The following is a 12,426-nucleotide window of genomic DNA, read 5'->3' as shown; positions in this document are numbered from 1 at the left end:
TTAGGGACCCTAAGGGGGGCTGGGGGTCCCCAAAGTTTCAGGGGGGGGGCACTTGGGGGTCTCTAAGGGGGTCTGGGGTACCTGTACAGGGGGCTGGGGGGCACTTGGGGGGCCCTAAGGGGGGCTGGGGGGGGCCTAAGGGGGGCTGGGGCACCCATAAAGGGGCCTGGGGGGCACTTGGGGGTCCCTAAGGGGGGCTGGGGGGTCCCAAAGTTTCAGGGGGGGGCATTTGGGGGTCCCTAAGGGGGGCTGGGGGGGCCTAACGGGGGCTGGGGGGCACTTGGGGGTCCCTAAGGGGGTCTGGGGCGCCCATGAAGGGGCCTGGGGGGCACTTGGGGGTCTCTAAGGGGGGCTGGGGGGGGCCTAAGGGGGTGTGGGGCACCCGTAAAGGGGCCTGGGGGCACTTGGGGGTCCCTAAGGGGGGCTGGGGCACCTGTAAAGGGGCTTGGGGGGCACTTGGGGGTCCCTAAGGGGGGCTGGGGGGTCCCCAAAGTTTCAGGGGGGGGCATTTGGGGGTCCCTGAGGGGGGCTGGGGGGGCCTAAGGAAGTCCTGGGGGGGCCTAAGGGGGTGTGGGGCACCCATGAAGGGGGCTGGGGGGCACTTGGGGGTCTGGGGGGGTCCCCAAGGGGTCTGGGGGGCACTTGGGGGTCCCTAAGGGGGGCTGGGGGGTCCCCAAAGTTTCGGGGGGGGCACTTGGGGGTCCCTAAGAGGGTGTGGGGCACCCATGAAGGGAGCTGGGGGGCACTTGGGGGTCTGGGGGGGTCCCCAAGAGTTTGGGGGGGCACTTGGGGGTCCCTAAGGGGGTCTGGGGGCGTCCCAAGGGGTCTGGGGGGCACTTGGGGGTCCCTAAGGTGGTCTGGGGGGGTCCCCAAGGGTTTGGGGGGCACTTGGGGGTCCCTAAGGGGGTTTGGGGGGGTCCCCCGGATTTCGGGGGGCACTTGGGGGTCCCTAGGGGGGTCTGGGGGGGTCCCCAACGGTTTGGGGGGGCACTTGGGGGTCCCTAAGGGGGTCTGGGGGGGCCCCCAAGGGTTTGGGGGGGCACTTGGGGGTCCCTAAGGGGGTTTGGGGGGGTCCCCCGGATTTCGGGGGGCACTTGGGGGTCCCTAGGGGGGTCTGGGGGGGTCCCCAAGGGTTTGGGGGGGCACTTGGGGGTCCCTAAGGGGGTCTGGGGGGTCCCCAAAGTTTCGGGGGGGGGGGGGTGCTTGGGTGTCCCCAAAGGTTTGGGGGGGCACTTGGGGGTCCCTAAGGGGGTCTGGGTGAAACGGGGGGGGGGGGGGGAATCCCTCAGGGAGCCTGGGGTGCTTGGGGGGGGGGTGTGGGGCCCAGGGGTTGTTATTTTGGGGGGGGGGGGTGCAGGGGCTCCCCAACATTGCTGGGGTCCCCCCCCCCCCCCCCGTTGGCAGTCGCTGGACGGGCGCCAGATCCGGGTGGACCACGCCGGGAAATCCCCCCGCGGCGCCCGGGGGGGCTACGGGGGGGGCCGGGCCCGCGGCCGAGGCTACGGGCGAGGTATTTTGGGGGGGGGGGGGGGATTTGGGGGGGCTGGGGGGGGGTTGGAGGGGTTTGGGGGAGGGTAAGGGGGGTGGGGGGGGCTTTAGGGGGGGTTTGGGGGGGGTTGGGGGGGGTCTTGAGGATTTTGGGGGGGTAACGAGGCACCTGGGGATTTTTGGGGGGGGGCAGTCGGGGTTTGGGGGGGCTTTTGGGGGGGTAACGAGGCACCCGGGGATTTTGGGGGGGGCACTCAGGTTTGGGGGGCTTTTGGGGGGGTCTTGAGGATTTTGGGGGGGGGGGAATGTGGCACCCGGGGATTTTGGGGGGGGCACTTAGGGGGCGTGGGGGGGCTTTGAGGGTTTTTTGGGGGGGTTGGAGGGGTTTTGGGGGGGTTTGGGGGGTCTTGAGGATTTTGGGGGGGGGGAACGAGGCACCCGGGGGTTTTGGGGGGGCACTCGGGGTTTGGGGGGGCTTTTGGGGGGGTCCCGAGGATTTTGGGGGGGTAATGGGGCATCTGGGGAGCTTTGGGAGGGCACTTAGGGGGCTTGGGGGGGCTTTGGGGGAGCTTTTGGGGGGGTCTTGAGGATTTTGGGGGGGGGGAATGTGGCACCCGGGGATTTTGGGGGGGGCACTTAGGGGGGCGTGGGGGGGCTTTGAGGGTTTTTTTGGGGGGGGTGGAGGGGTTTTGGGGGGTCCCAAGAATTTTGGGGGGGTGACGAAGCAGCCGGGATTTTGGGGGGGCACTTAGGGGGCGTGGGGGGGTTTGGGGGGGCTTTTGGGGGGGTCTTGAGGATTTTGGGGGGGGTAACGAGGCACCCGGGGGTTTTGGGGGGGGCACTTAGGGGGCGTGGGGGGGCTTTGAGGGTTTTTTGGGGGGGGGTTGGAGGGGTTTTGGGGGGGTTTGGGGGGGTCCCGAGGATTTTGGGGGGGGTAACGAGGCACCCGGGGATTTTGGGGGGGGGCACTCAGGGTTTGGGGGGGGCTTTTGGGGGGGTCCCGAGGATTTTGGGGGGGTAATGGGGCACCTGGGGAGTTTTGGGGGGGCACTTAGGGCGCGTGGGGGGGCTTTGAGGGTTTTTTTTGGGGGGTGGAGGGGTTTTGGGGGGGTCCCAAGGATTTTGGGGGGGTAACGAGGCAGCCGGGGATTTTGGGGGGGCACTTAGGGGGCGTGGGGGGGCTTTGAGGGTTTTTTTTGGGGGGGTGGAGGGGTTTTGGGGGGGTTTGGGGGGGTCTTGAGGATTTTGGGGGGGGTAACGAGGCACCGGGGGATTTTTTGGGGGGGCACTGGGGGTTTGGGGGGGCTTTTGGGGGGGTCCCGAGGATTTTGGGGGGGGAACGAGGCACCTGGGGATTGGGGGGGGGCACTTAGGGGGCGTGGGGGGGCTTTGAGGGTTTTTTTGGGGGGGTTGGAGGGGTTTTGGGGGGGGTTTGGGGGGGTCTCGAGGATTTTGGGGGGGGGGGGAACGAGGCACCTGGGGATTTTTGGGGGGGGGCAGTCGGGTTTGGGGGGGCTTTTGGGGGGTCCCGAGGATTTTGGGGGGGGTAATGGGGCACCTGGGGAGTTTTGGGGGGGCACTTAGGGGGCTTGGGGGGGCTTTGAGGGGTTTTGGGGGGGGGGGGTTGGAGAGGTTTTGGGGGGGGTCTCGAGGATTTTGGGGGGGTAACGAGGCACCCGGGGATTTTGGGGGGGGCACTCAGGGTTTGGGGGGGGCTTTTGGGGGGGTCCCGAGGATTTTGGGGGGGTAACGAGGCACCGGGGGATTTTGGGGGGGGCACTTGGGGGGCGTGGGGGGGCTTTGAGGGGTTTTTGGGGGGGTTGGAGGGATTTTGGGGGGGGTTTGGGGGTCTCGAGGATTTTGGGGGGGGTAATGGGGTACATGGGGACTTTTGGGGGGGCACTCGGGGTTTGGGGGGGCTTTTGGGGGGGTCTTGAGGATTTTGGGGGGGTAACGAAGCACCCGGGGTTTTGGGGGGGGCACTTAGGGGGCGTGGGGGGGCTTTGAGGGGTTTTTTGGGGGGGGGGGTGGAGGGCTTTTGGGGGGGTTTGGGGGGGTCCCAAGGATTTTGGGGGGGTGACGAAGCAGCCGGGGATTTTTGGGGGGCACTTAAGGGGTGTGGGGGGGGTTTGGGGGGCTTTTGGGGGGGTCTTGAGGATTTTGGGGGGGTAACGAGGCACCCGGGGGTTTTGGGGGGGGCACTTAGGGGGCGTGGGGGGGCTTTGAGGGTTTTTTTGGGGGGGGTTGGAGGGTTTTGGGGGGGTCCCAAGAATTTTGGGGGGGTGACGAAGCAGCCGGGATTTTTGGGGGGCACTTAGGGGGCGTGGGGGGGGTTTGGGGGGGCTTTTGGGGGGGTCTTGAGGATTTTGGGGGGGTAACGAAGCACCCGGGGGTTTTGGGGGGGGGCACTCAGGGCTTGGGGGGGGCTTTTGGGGGGGTCCCGAGGATTTTGGGGGGGTAATGGGGCACCTGGGGAGTTTTGGGGGGGCACTTAGGGCGCGTGGGGGGGCTTTGAGGGGTTTTTTTGGGGGGGTGGAGGAGTTTTGGGGGGGTCCCAAGGATTTTGGGGGGGTAACGAGGCAGCCGGGGATTTTGGGGGGGGCACTTAGGAGGCTTGGGGGGGGGGCTTTGAGGGTTTTTTTTGGGGGGGTGGAGGGGTTTTGGGGGGGGTTTGGGGGGGTCTTGAGGATTTTGGGGGGGTAACGAGGCACCGGGGGATTTTTTGGGGGGGCACTGGGGGTTTGGGGGGGCTTTTGGGGGGGTCCCGAGGATTTGGGGGGGGGAACGAGGCACCTGGGGATTGGGGGGGCACTTAGGGGGCGTGGGGGGGCTTTGAGGGGTTTTTTTTGGGGGGGTTGGAGGGGTTTTGGGGGGGTTTTGGGGGGGTCTTGAGGATCTTGGGGGGGGGGGAACGAGGCACCTGGGGATTTTTGGGGGGGCACTCGGGGTTTGGGGGGGCTTTTGGGGGGTCCCGAGGATTTTGGGGGGGGTAATGGGGCACCTGGGGAGTTTTGGGGGGGCACTTAGGGGGCTTGGGGGGGTTTTGGGGGGGCTTTTGGGGGGGTCTTGAGGATTTTGGGGGGGGGGAATGTGGCACCTGGGGATTTTGGGGGGGGCACTTAGGGGGCGTGGGGGGGCTTTGAGGGTTTTTTTGGGGGGGTTGGAGGGGTTTTGGGGGGGGTTTGGGGGGGTCTCGAGGATTTTGGGGGGTTAATGGGGTACATGGGGACTTTTGGGGGGGCACTTGGGGTTTGGGGGGGTTTTGGGGGGGTCTCGAGGATTTTGGGGAGGTAATGGGGCACCCGGGATTTTGGGGGGGGCACTTAGGGGGCTTGGGGGGGCTTTGAGGAGTTTTGGGGGGGTTGGAGGGGTTTTGGGGGGGTCTGGGGGGGTCTCGAGGATTTTGGGGGGGGGGAACGAGGCACCTGGGAATTTTTGGGGGGGGCAGTCGGGGTTTGGGGGGGCTTTTGGGGGGGTCCCGAGGATTTTGGGGGGTAACGAGGCACCCGGGGGTTTTGGGGGGGGCACTTAGGGGCGTGGGGGGGCTTTGAGGGTTTTTTTGGGGGGGTTGGAGGGGTTTTGGGGGGGTTTGGGGGGGTCTCGAGGATTTTGGGGGGGGGGTAACGAGGCACCTGGGGATTTTTGGGGGGGGCACTCGGGGTTTGGGGGGGCTTTTGGGGGGGTCCCGGGGATTTTGGGGGGTTAATGGGGCACCTGAGAACTTTTGGGGGGGGCACTCGGGGTTTGGGGGGGGCTTTTGGGGGGGTCCCCGAGGATTTTGGGGGGGTAACGGGGCACCCGGGGATTTGGGGGGGGGCACTTAGGGGGCGTGGGGGGGCTTTTGAGGTTTTTTTTGGGGGGGGGTTGGAGGGGTTTTGGGGGGGTCTCGAGGATTTTGGGGGGGTTAATGGGGTACATGGGGACTTCTGGGGGGGCACTCGGGGTTTGGGGGGGCATTTGGGGGGGTCCCGAGGATTTTGGGGGGGTGATGAAGCAGCCGGGGATTTTGGGGGGGCACTTAGGAGGCTTGGGGGGGCTTTGAGGGTTTTTTTGGGGGGGGTTGGAGGGGTTTGGGGGGGGTTTGGGGGGGTGTCGAGGATTTTGGGGGGGGGGGGTAACGAGGCACCTGAGGACTTTTGGGGGGGCACTTGCGGTTTGGGGGGGCTTTTGGGGGGGGTCCCGAGGATTTTGGGGGGTAACGAGGCACCCGGGGGTTTTGGGGGGGGCACTTAGGGGGCGTGGGGGGGCTTTGAGGGTTTTTTTGGGGGGGGTTGGAGGGGTTTTGGGGGGGTCCCAAGAATTTTGTGGGGGTGACGAAGCAGCTGGGGATTTTGGGGGGGCACTTAGGGGGCGTGGGGGGGGTTTGGGGGGCTTTTGGGGGGGTCTTGAGGATTTTGGGGGGGTAATGGGGCACCTGGGGATTTTGGGGGGGGCACTTAGGGGGCATGGGGGGGCTTTGAGGGTTTTTTTGGGGGGGGGTGGAGGGGTTTTGGGGGGGGTCCCAAGAATTTTGGGGGGGTGACGAAGCAGCCGGGGATTTTGGGGGGGCACTTAGGGGGCGTGGGGGGGGTTTGGGGGGGCTTTTGGGGGGGTCTTGAGGATTTTGGGGGGGTAACGAAGCACCCGGGGGTTTTGGGGGGGGCACTTAGGGGGCTTGGGGGGGCTTTGGGGGGGCTTTGGGGGGGCTTTTTGGGGGGGGTTGGAGGGGTTTTGGGGGGGTTTGGGGGGGTCTCAAGGATTTTGGGGGGGGGTAACGAGGCACCTGAGGATTTTTGGGGGGGGCACTTGGGGATTGGGGGGGTTTTTGGGGGGGTCTTGAGGATTTGGGGGGGGGGAACGAGGCACCTGGGGATTTTGGGGGGGGCACTTAGGGGCGTGGGGGGGCTTTGAGGGTTTTTTTGGGGGGGGTTGGAGGGGTTTGGGGGGGGTCCCAAGAATTTTGGAGGGGTGACGAAGCAGCCGGGGATTTTTGGGGGGCACTTAGGGGGCGTGGGGGGTTTTGGGGGGGCTTTTGGGGGGGTCCCGAGGATTTTGGGGGGGTAACGAGGCACCCGGGGGTTTTGGGGGGGGCACTTAGGGGGCGTGGGGGGGCTTTGAGGGTTTTTTTGGGGGGGGTTGGAGGGGGGTTTTGGGGGGGTCCCAAGAATTTTGGGGGGGGTGACGAAGCAGCTGGGGATTTTGGGGGGGCACTTAGGGGGCGTGGGGGGGGTTTGGGGGGGCTTTTGGGGGGGTCTTGAGGATTTTGGGGGGGTAACGAGGCACCCGGGGGTTTTGGGGGGGGCACTTAAGGGGCGTGGGGGGCTTTGAGGGTTTTTTTGGGGGGGGTTGGAGGGGTTTTGGGGGGGGTTTGGGGGGGTCTTGAGGATTTTGGGGGGGTAATGAGGCACCTGGGGATTTTTGGGGGGGGGCAGTCGGGGTTTGGGGGGGCTTTTGGGGGGGTCCCGAGGATTTTGGGGGGGTAATGGGGCACCTGGGGAGTTTGGGGGGGCACTTAGGGGGCTTGGGGGGCTTTGAGGAGTTTTGGGGGGGTGGAGGGGTTTTAGGGGGGGTTTGGGGGGTCCCAAGGATTTTGGGGGGTTAATGGGGCACCTGGGGAATTTGGGGGGGGGACTCAGGGGGTTTGGGGGGGTTTGGGGGGGTCTCGAGGATTTTGGGGGGTTAATGGGGCACCTGAGAGCTTTTGGGGGGGCACTCGGGGTTTGGGGGGGCTTTTGGGGGGGTCCGAGGATTTTGGGGGGTAACGAGGCACCCGGGGTTTTGGGGGGGCACTTAGGGGGCGTGGGGGGGCTTTGGGGGGGTTTTGGGGGGGCTTGGAGAGGCGGGGGGGGGTTTGGGGGGGTTTTGGGGGGGTTTTGGGGGGGCTTCGAGGGGCTGGGGGGGGCTTTTTTGGGGGGCTGCTTGATTTGGGGGTAACCTGGGGGGGGTCTGGGGCATTTTGGGGGGGGCCACGGGGGGGCTTTGGGGGGGGTCAGAGATTTGGGGGGGCTCTGGGGTGTTTTGGGGGGGTCCCCGTCTCAGCCCCCCCCCCCCCTAAATTTTGGGGTGCCCCCCCCCAGGAGGCGGCGACCGGGGCTACGGGGGCCGCTACGAGGGGCGCAGCGGGGGGGGCTACGGGGGCTCCCGTGACTACGGCGGCCGGTGAGGAGGGGGGGGGCACCCATGGGTGCTGGGGGGGGGGGCACGGGTGCTGGGGGGGGTCCTCTGGGTGCTTTGGGGGGGCCCTGGGGGTGCTGGGGGGGGCCCGTGGGTGCTTTGGGGGGGCTATGGGTGCTGGGGGGGCTCCTCGGGAGGGTCTGTGGGTGCTGGGGGGGGGCAGTGGGTGCTTTGGGGGGGGGCATGGGTGCTTTGGGGGGTCCTATGGGTGCTGGGGGGGGCCCGTGGGTGCTTGGGGGGCCCCTCGGGAGAGTCTGTGGGTGCTGGGGGGGGGCAATGGGTGTTTTGGGGGGGGGTCCTATGGGTGCTGGGGGGGGGCCTCATAGGTGCTGGGGGATTTGTGGGTGCTGGGGGGGGGGCCTATGGGTGCTGGGGGGGTCCTATGGGTGCTGGGGGGCCCTGGGCAGGGTCTGTGGGTGCTGGGGGATTTGTGGGTGCTGGGGGGGGGCCCGTGGGTGCTGGGGGGGGCCTATGGGTGCTGGGGGAGCCCCTCGGGAGGGTCTGTGGGTGCTGGGGGGGGGCATGGGTGCTTTGGGGGGTCCTATGGGTGCTGGGGGGGGGCCCATGGGTGCTGGGGGGAGCCTATGGGTGCTGGGGGGGGGGCCCATGGGTGCTGGGGGGGCCCTGGGGGAGGGTCTGTGGGTGCTGGGGGATTTGTGGGTGCTGGGGGGGGGCCCGTGGGTGCTGGGGGGGGTCCTATGGGTGCTGGGGGGGGGGGGCCCATGGGTGCTGGGGGGGGCCTATGGGTGCTTGGGGGGGGGTCCTATGGGTGCTGGGGGGGCCCCTCGGGAGGGTCTGTGGGTGCTGGGGGGGGGCAATGGGTGTTTTGGGGGGGGTCCTATGGGTGCTGGGGGGGGAGCATGGGTGCTGGGGGGGCCATGGGTGCTGGGGGGCCCTGGGGGAGGGTCTGTGGGTGCTGGGGGGGGGCAATGGGTGCTTTGGGGGGGGCCATGGGTGCTTGGGGGGTCCTATGGGTGCTGGGGGGGGGGGCCATGGGTGCTTTGGGGGGGGCTATGGGTGCTGGGGGGGGCCCCTCGGGAGGGTCTGTGGGTGCTGGGGGGGGGCATGGGTGCTTTGGGGGGTCCTATGGGTGCTGGGGGGGGGCCCATGGGTGCTGGGGGGGGCCTATGGGTGCTGGGGGGGACCCATGGGTGCTGGGGGGGGGCCTATGGGTGCTGGGGGGGGCCCATGGGTGCTGGGGGGGGTCCTATGGGTGCTGGGGGGGTTTCCTGAGTATTGAGGGGAAACCAAGGGTTTTTTGGGGGGGCCCGAAAAATTTGGGGGGGACCTAGAGGTATGGAGGGGGACCCATGGGTGCTGGGGGGGGGCACCCATGGGTGCTGACCCCCCCCCCCCCCAGGAACCAGGGGGGCTACGGCGAGCGCTTTCCCTCCGCCTCCTACCGCGACAACTACGACAACTGAGGTAGGGGCACGGCGGGGGGGGGGGGGGGGGGGGAACCCCCCAAAAATGGGGGGGAGCACCCTGGGGACCCCCCCCCCCCGCCCCCCCCCCCGCACACACCCGGAGCCCCCCCAAACCCCCCCCCACCCCAAAAGGGGGGGGGCGACCCCCCCAAACGCCCGTTTTAGGGGGGTTCTGAGGTGCCTTAACCCCCCCCCCAATTATTTTTGGGGGGGGCCTGAACCCCCAAATCCCCATTTTGGGGGGGCCACAGCGTTCCTTGCCCCCCCCCAAATAATTTGGGGGGGGGGGGTTGGGGTCTCTGAACCCCCAAACCCCCATTTTGGGGGGGCCACAATGTTCCCTGACCCCCCCCCCCCCCAAATAATTTGGGGGGGCTCAGGGCCGTTCCAAGCCGCCATTTTTTTGGGGGGGGGGCGTTGCTCCTCCCCTAAATTATTTTGGGGTCCCCCCCGCTACGCCCCCCATTTGAGGGGGTTCTTGGGATCCCTGACCCCCCCCCCCCCAAATTATTTTGGGGTGTTTTTGGGGTCCCCACCGCTCATTTTCCATTTTGGGGGGGGGGGTGACAACCCCTGAGCCCCCCCAAACCTCTCATTTTGGGAGGGGGCCCCAATTTTTTTGGGGTTCCCCCTCCTGTCCCCCATTTTGGGGGGGTGTCCTGAGCCCCCCCCAAACCCCCTTTTTGGGGGGGGGGTCACCAAATTTTTTGGGGGTCCCCCCCACCCCCCATTTTGGGGGGGGTGAGAACCCCTGAGCCCCCCCAAACCTCCCATTTGGGGGGGGGCAATTTTTTTGGGGCCCCCCCCCGTCCCCCATTTTGGGGGGGTCCTGAGCCCCCCCCAAACCCCCATTTTGGGGGTCCCCCCCATTTTTTGGGTGTCCCCCCAACCCCCATTTTGGGGGGTCACCAAATTTTTTGGGGTCCCCCCATCCCCCATTTTGGGGGGTCCCCAATTTTTTAGGGTCCCCCCCAACCACCCATTTTTGGGGCTCCCCAATTTTTTGGGGGTCCCCCAAACCCCCATTTTGGGGGGGGTCACCAAATTTTTTGGGGTCCCCCCCATCCCCCATTTTGGGGGCTCCCCCATTTTTTGGGGGTCCCCCAAACCCCCATTTTGGGGGGGTCACCAGTTTTTTTGGGGTCCCCCCGCTCCTATCCCCCATTTTGGGGGGGGTCACCAATTTTTTTTGGGGTCCCCCCATTTTGGGGGCTCCCCAATTTTTTGGGGCTCCCCCAAACCCCCATTTGGGGGGGGGGTCCCCAAATTTTTTGGGTCCCCCCCCTCCTCTCCCCCATTTTGGGGGGGTGGGGTGGGGTTCCTGAGCCCCCCCCAAACCTCCCATTTTGGGGGGGGGGTTCCCCCATTTTTTTTGGGGTGTCCCCCCCCCCCCAAACCCCCCATTTTGGGGGGGTGCTGAGCGCCCCCCCCTCCCCCGCTGATCTCCTTCTCGTCCCCAGCTTGGACCCTCGGTGCTGGATTTCGGGGGGGGCCCCCGGACCTCCCCGGGGTGGGGGTGGGGGGGGGACATTGTCCCCTCCCCCCCCCCCCCCAGGCCATGGATGGACGGCGAGGGGGGGAGGGGGACGCGGCAGGGGTGGGGGGTGGGGGACCCCCCGATTTGTCCCTCCTCAGGTCCTATTAAAGGTCAGAGCACCCCCGGGGTCGTGTCTTCTGCTTGGTCTTCTTGGGGGGGGGGCGGTTCTTGGTCCTAGGTGGCATCTCAAGGGGCTTCAGTGCCCATGGGGTGGTCCTGCTCCACCGTGGGTCCTCTACGGTTGGGTTGAGGCACCCTTGGGTGGTCCTGGTCCATCATGGGGCCTCCAGGAGCTTCGTGGTGTGGTGGGTCCACCATGGGTTCTCCTTGGGTTTCAATGTCCATGTGGTGTCCTGCTCCATCATGGTTTCTCCATGGGTTGTGGTTCTTCTCGGGTGTTGCAGCTTTGTCATGGGTTCTCCGTGGGCTTTAGTTCTTCTTGGGTGGTCCTGCTCCACCATGGGTCCTCCACGGTTGGGTTGAGGCACCCTTGGGTGGTCCTGGTCCATCATGGGACCTCCAGGAGCTTCGTGGTGTGGTGGGTCCATCATGGGTTCTCCCTGGGTTTCAGTGTCCATGTGATGTCCTGTTCCACCATGGGTTCTCCATGGGTTGTGGTTCTTCTCGGGTGTTGCGGCTTTGTTATGGGTTCTCCATGGGCTTTAGTTCCTCTTGGGTGGTCGTGCTCCACCATGGGTCCTCTGTAGTTGGGTTGAGGCACCCTTGGGTGGTCCTGGTCCATCATGGGGCCTCCGGGTGCTTTATCATGGTGTTGGTGGTCCACCATGGGTTCTCCATGGGTTTCAGTCTCCATGGGGTGTTCTGCTGCACCATGAGTGGTCCATGGGCTTTGGTTTTTCTTGGGTGTTTGGTTCTTGTTGGGTGTTGCAGGTTCATGATGGGGTCTCCATGGGTTCAGTCTCTCTGGGGTGCTCCTGGTCCACCATGGGATGTCCAGGGGCTTCAGTCCCCGTAGAGGTGCTCCTGCTCCACCATGGGATGTCCATGGCTGGGTTGAAGCCCCCCTTGGGTGGTCCTGCTTCATGATGGGTTCTCCATGGGCTTCAGTTGTTCTGGGGAGTCCCTGGTCCACCATGGGTCCTTCATATTTGGGTTGCAACCAGTGGTGGGTGGTCCTGCTTCATCATGGGGCCTCCAGGAGCTTCGTGGTGTGGTGGGTCCACCATGGGTTCTCCCTGGGTTTCAGTGTCCATGTGGTGTCCTGTTCCATCATGGCTTCTCCATGGGTTGTGGTTCTTCTCAGGTCTTGCGGCTTTGTCATGGGTTCTCCATGGGCTTTAGTTCCTCTTGGGTGGTCCTGCTCCACCGTGGGTCCTCTGTAGTTGGGTTGAGGCATCCTTGGGTGGTCCTGGTCCATCATGGGGCCTCCAGGAGCTTCGTGGTGTGGTGGGTCCACCATGGGTTCTCCCTGGGTTTCAGTGTCCACGTGGTGTCTGCTCCATCATGGGTTCTCCATGGGTTGTGGTTCTTCTTGGGTGTTGCGGTTTTGTCATGGGTTCTCCATGGGCTTTAGTTCTTCTTGGGTGGTCCTGCTCCTCCATGGGTCCTCTGTAGTTGGGTTGAGGCACCCTTGGGTGGTCCTGGTCCATCATGGGGCCTCCGGGTGTTTTATCATGGTGTTGGTGGTCCACCATGGGTTCTCCATGGGTTTCAGTCTCCATGGGGTGTTCTGCTGCACCATGAGTGGTCCATGGGCTTTGGTTCTTCTTGGGTGTTTGGTTCTTGTTGGGTGTTGTAGGTTCATGATGGGGTCTCCATGGGTTCAGTCTCTCTGGGGTGCTCCTGGTCCACCATGGGATG

The 12,426-nt window shown here is 66.0% G+C and overlaps 1 protein-coding gene across 1 annotated transcript; it reads left to right on the top strand.

Moving 5' to 3' along the window:
* Window positions 1–1,357: 1,357 nt before the first annotated feature.
* Window positions 1,358–10,732, top strand: LOC142403629 (RNA-binding protein 3-like; the record flags this gene model as incomplete). Its single annotated transcript, XM_075489865.1, has 4 exons — window positions 1,358–1,510; window positions 7,545–7,626; window positions 9,002–9,066; window positions 10,529–10,732. Coding segments are annotated over 3 exons (299 nt in total), but the record flags the coding sequence as incomplete, so codon positions are not given.
* Window positions 10,733–12,426: the final 1,694 nt, after the last annotated feature.

Source organism: Mycteria americana, unplaced genomic scaffold (assembly GCF_035582795.1).
Source record: "Mycteria americana isolate JAX WOST 10 ecotype Jacksonville Zoo and Gardens unplaced genomic scaffold, USCA_MyAme_1.0 Scaffold_39, whole genome shotgun sequence".
Lineage (NCBI taxonomy): Eukaryota > Metazoa > Chordata > Aves > Ciconiiformes > Ciconiidae > Mycteria > Mycteria americana.
The sequence above is the reverse complement of the archived record's forward strand: the minus strand, read 5'-3'. Positions and strand labels throughout refer to the sequence as shown.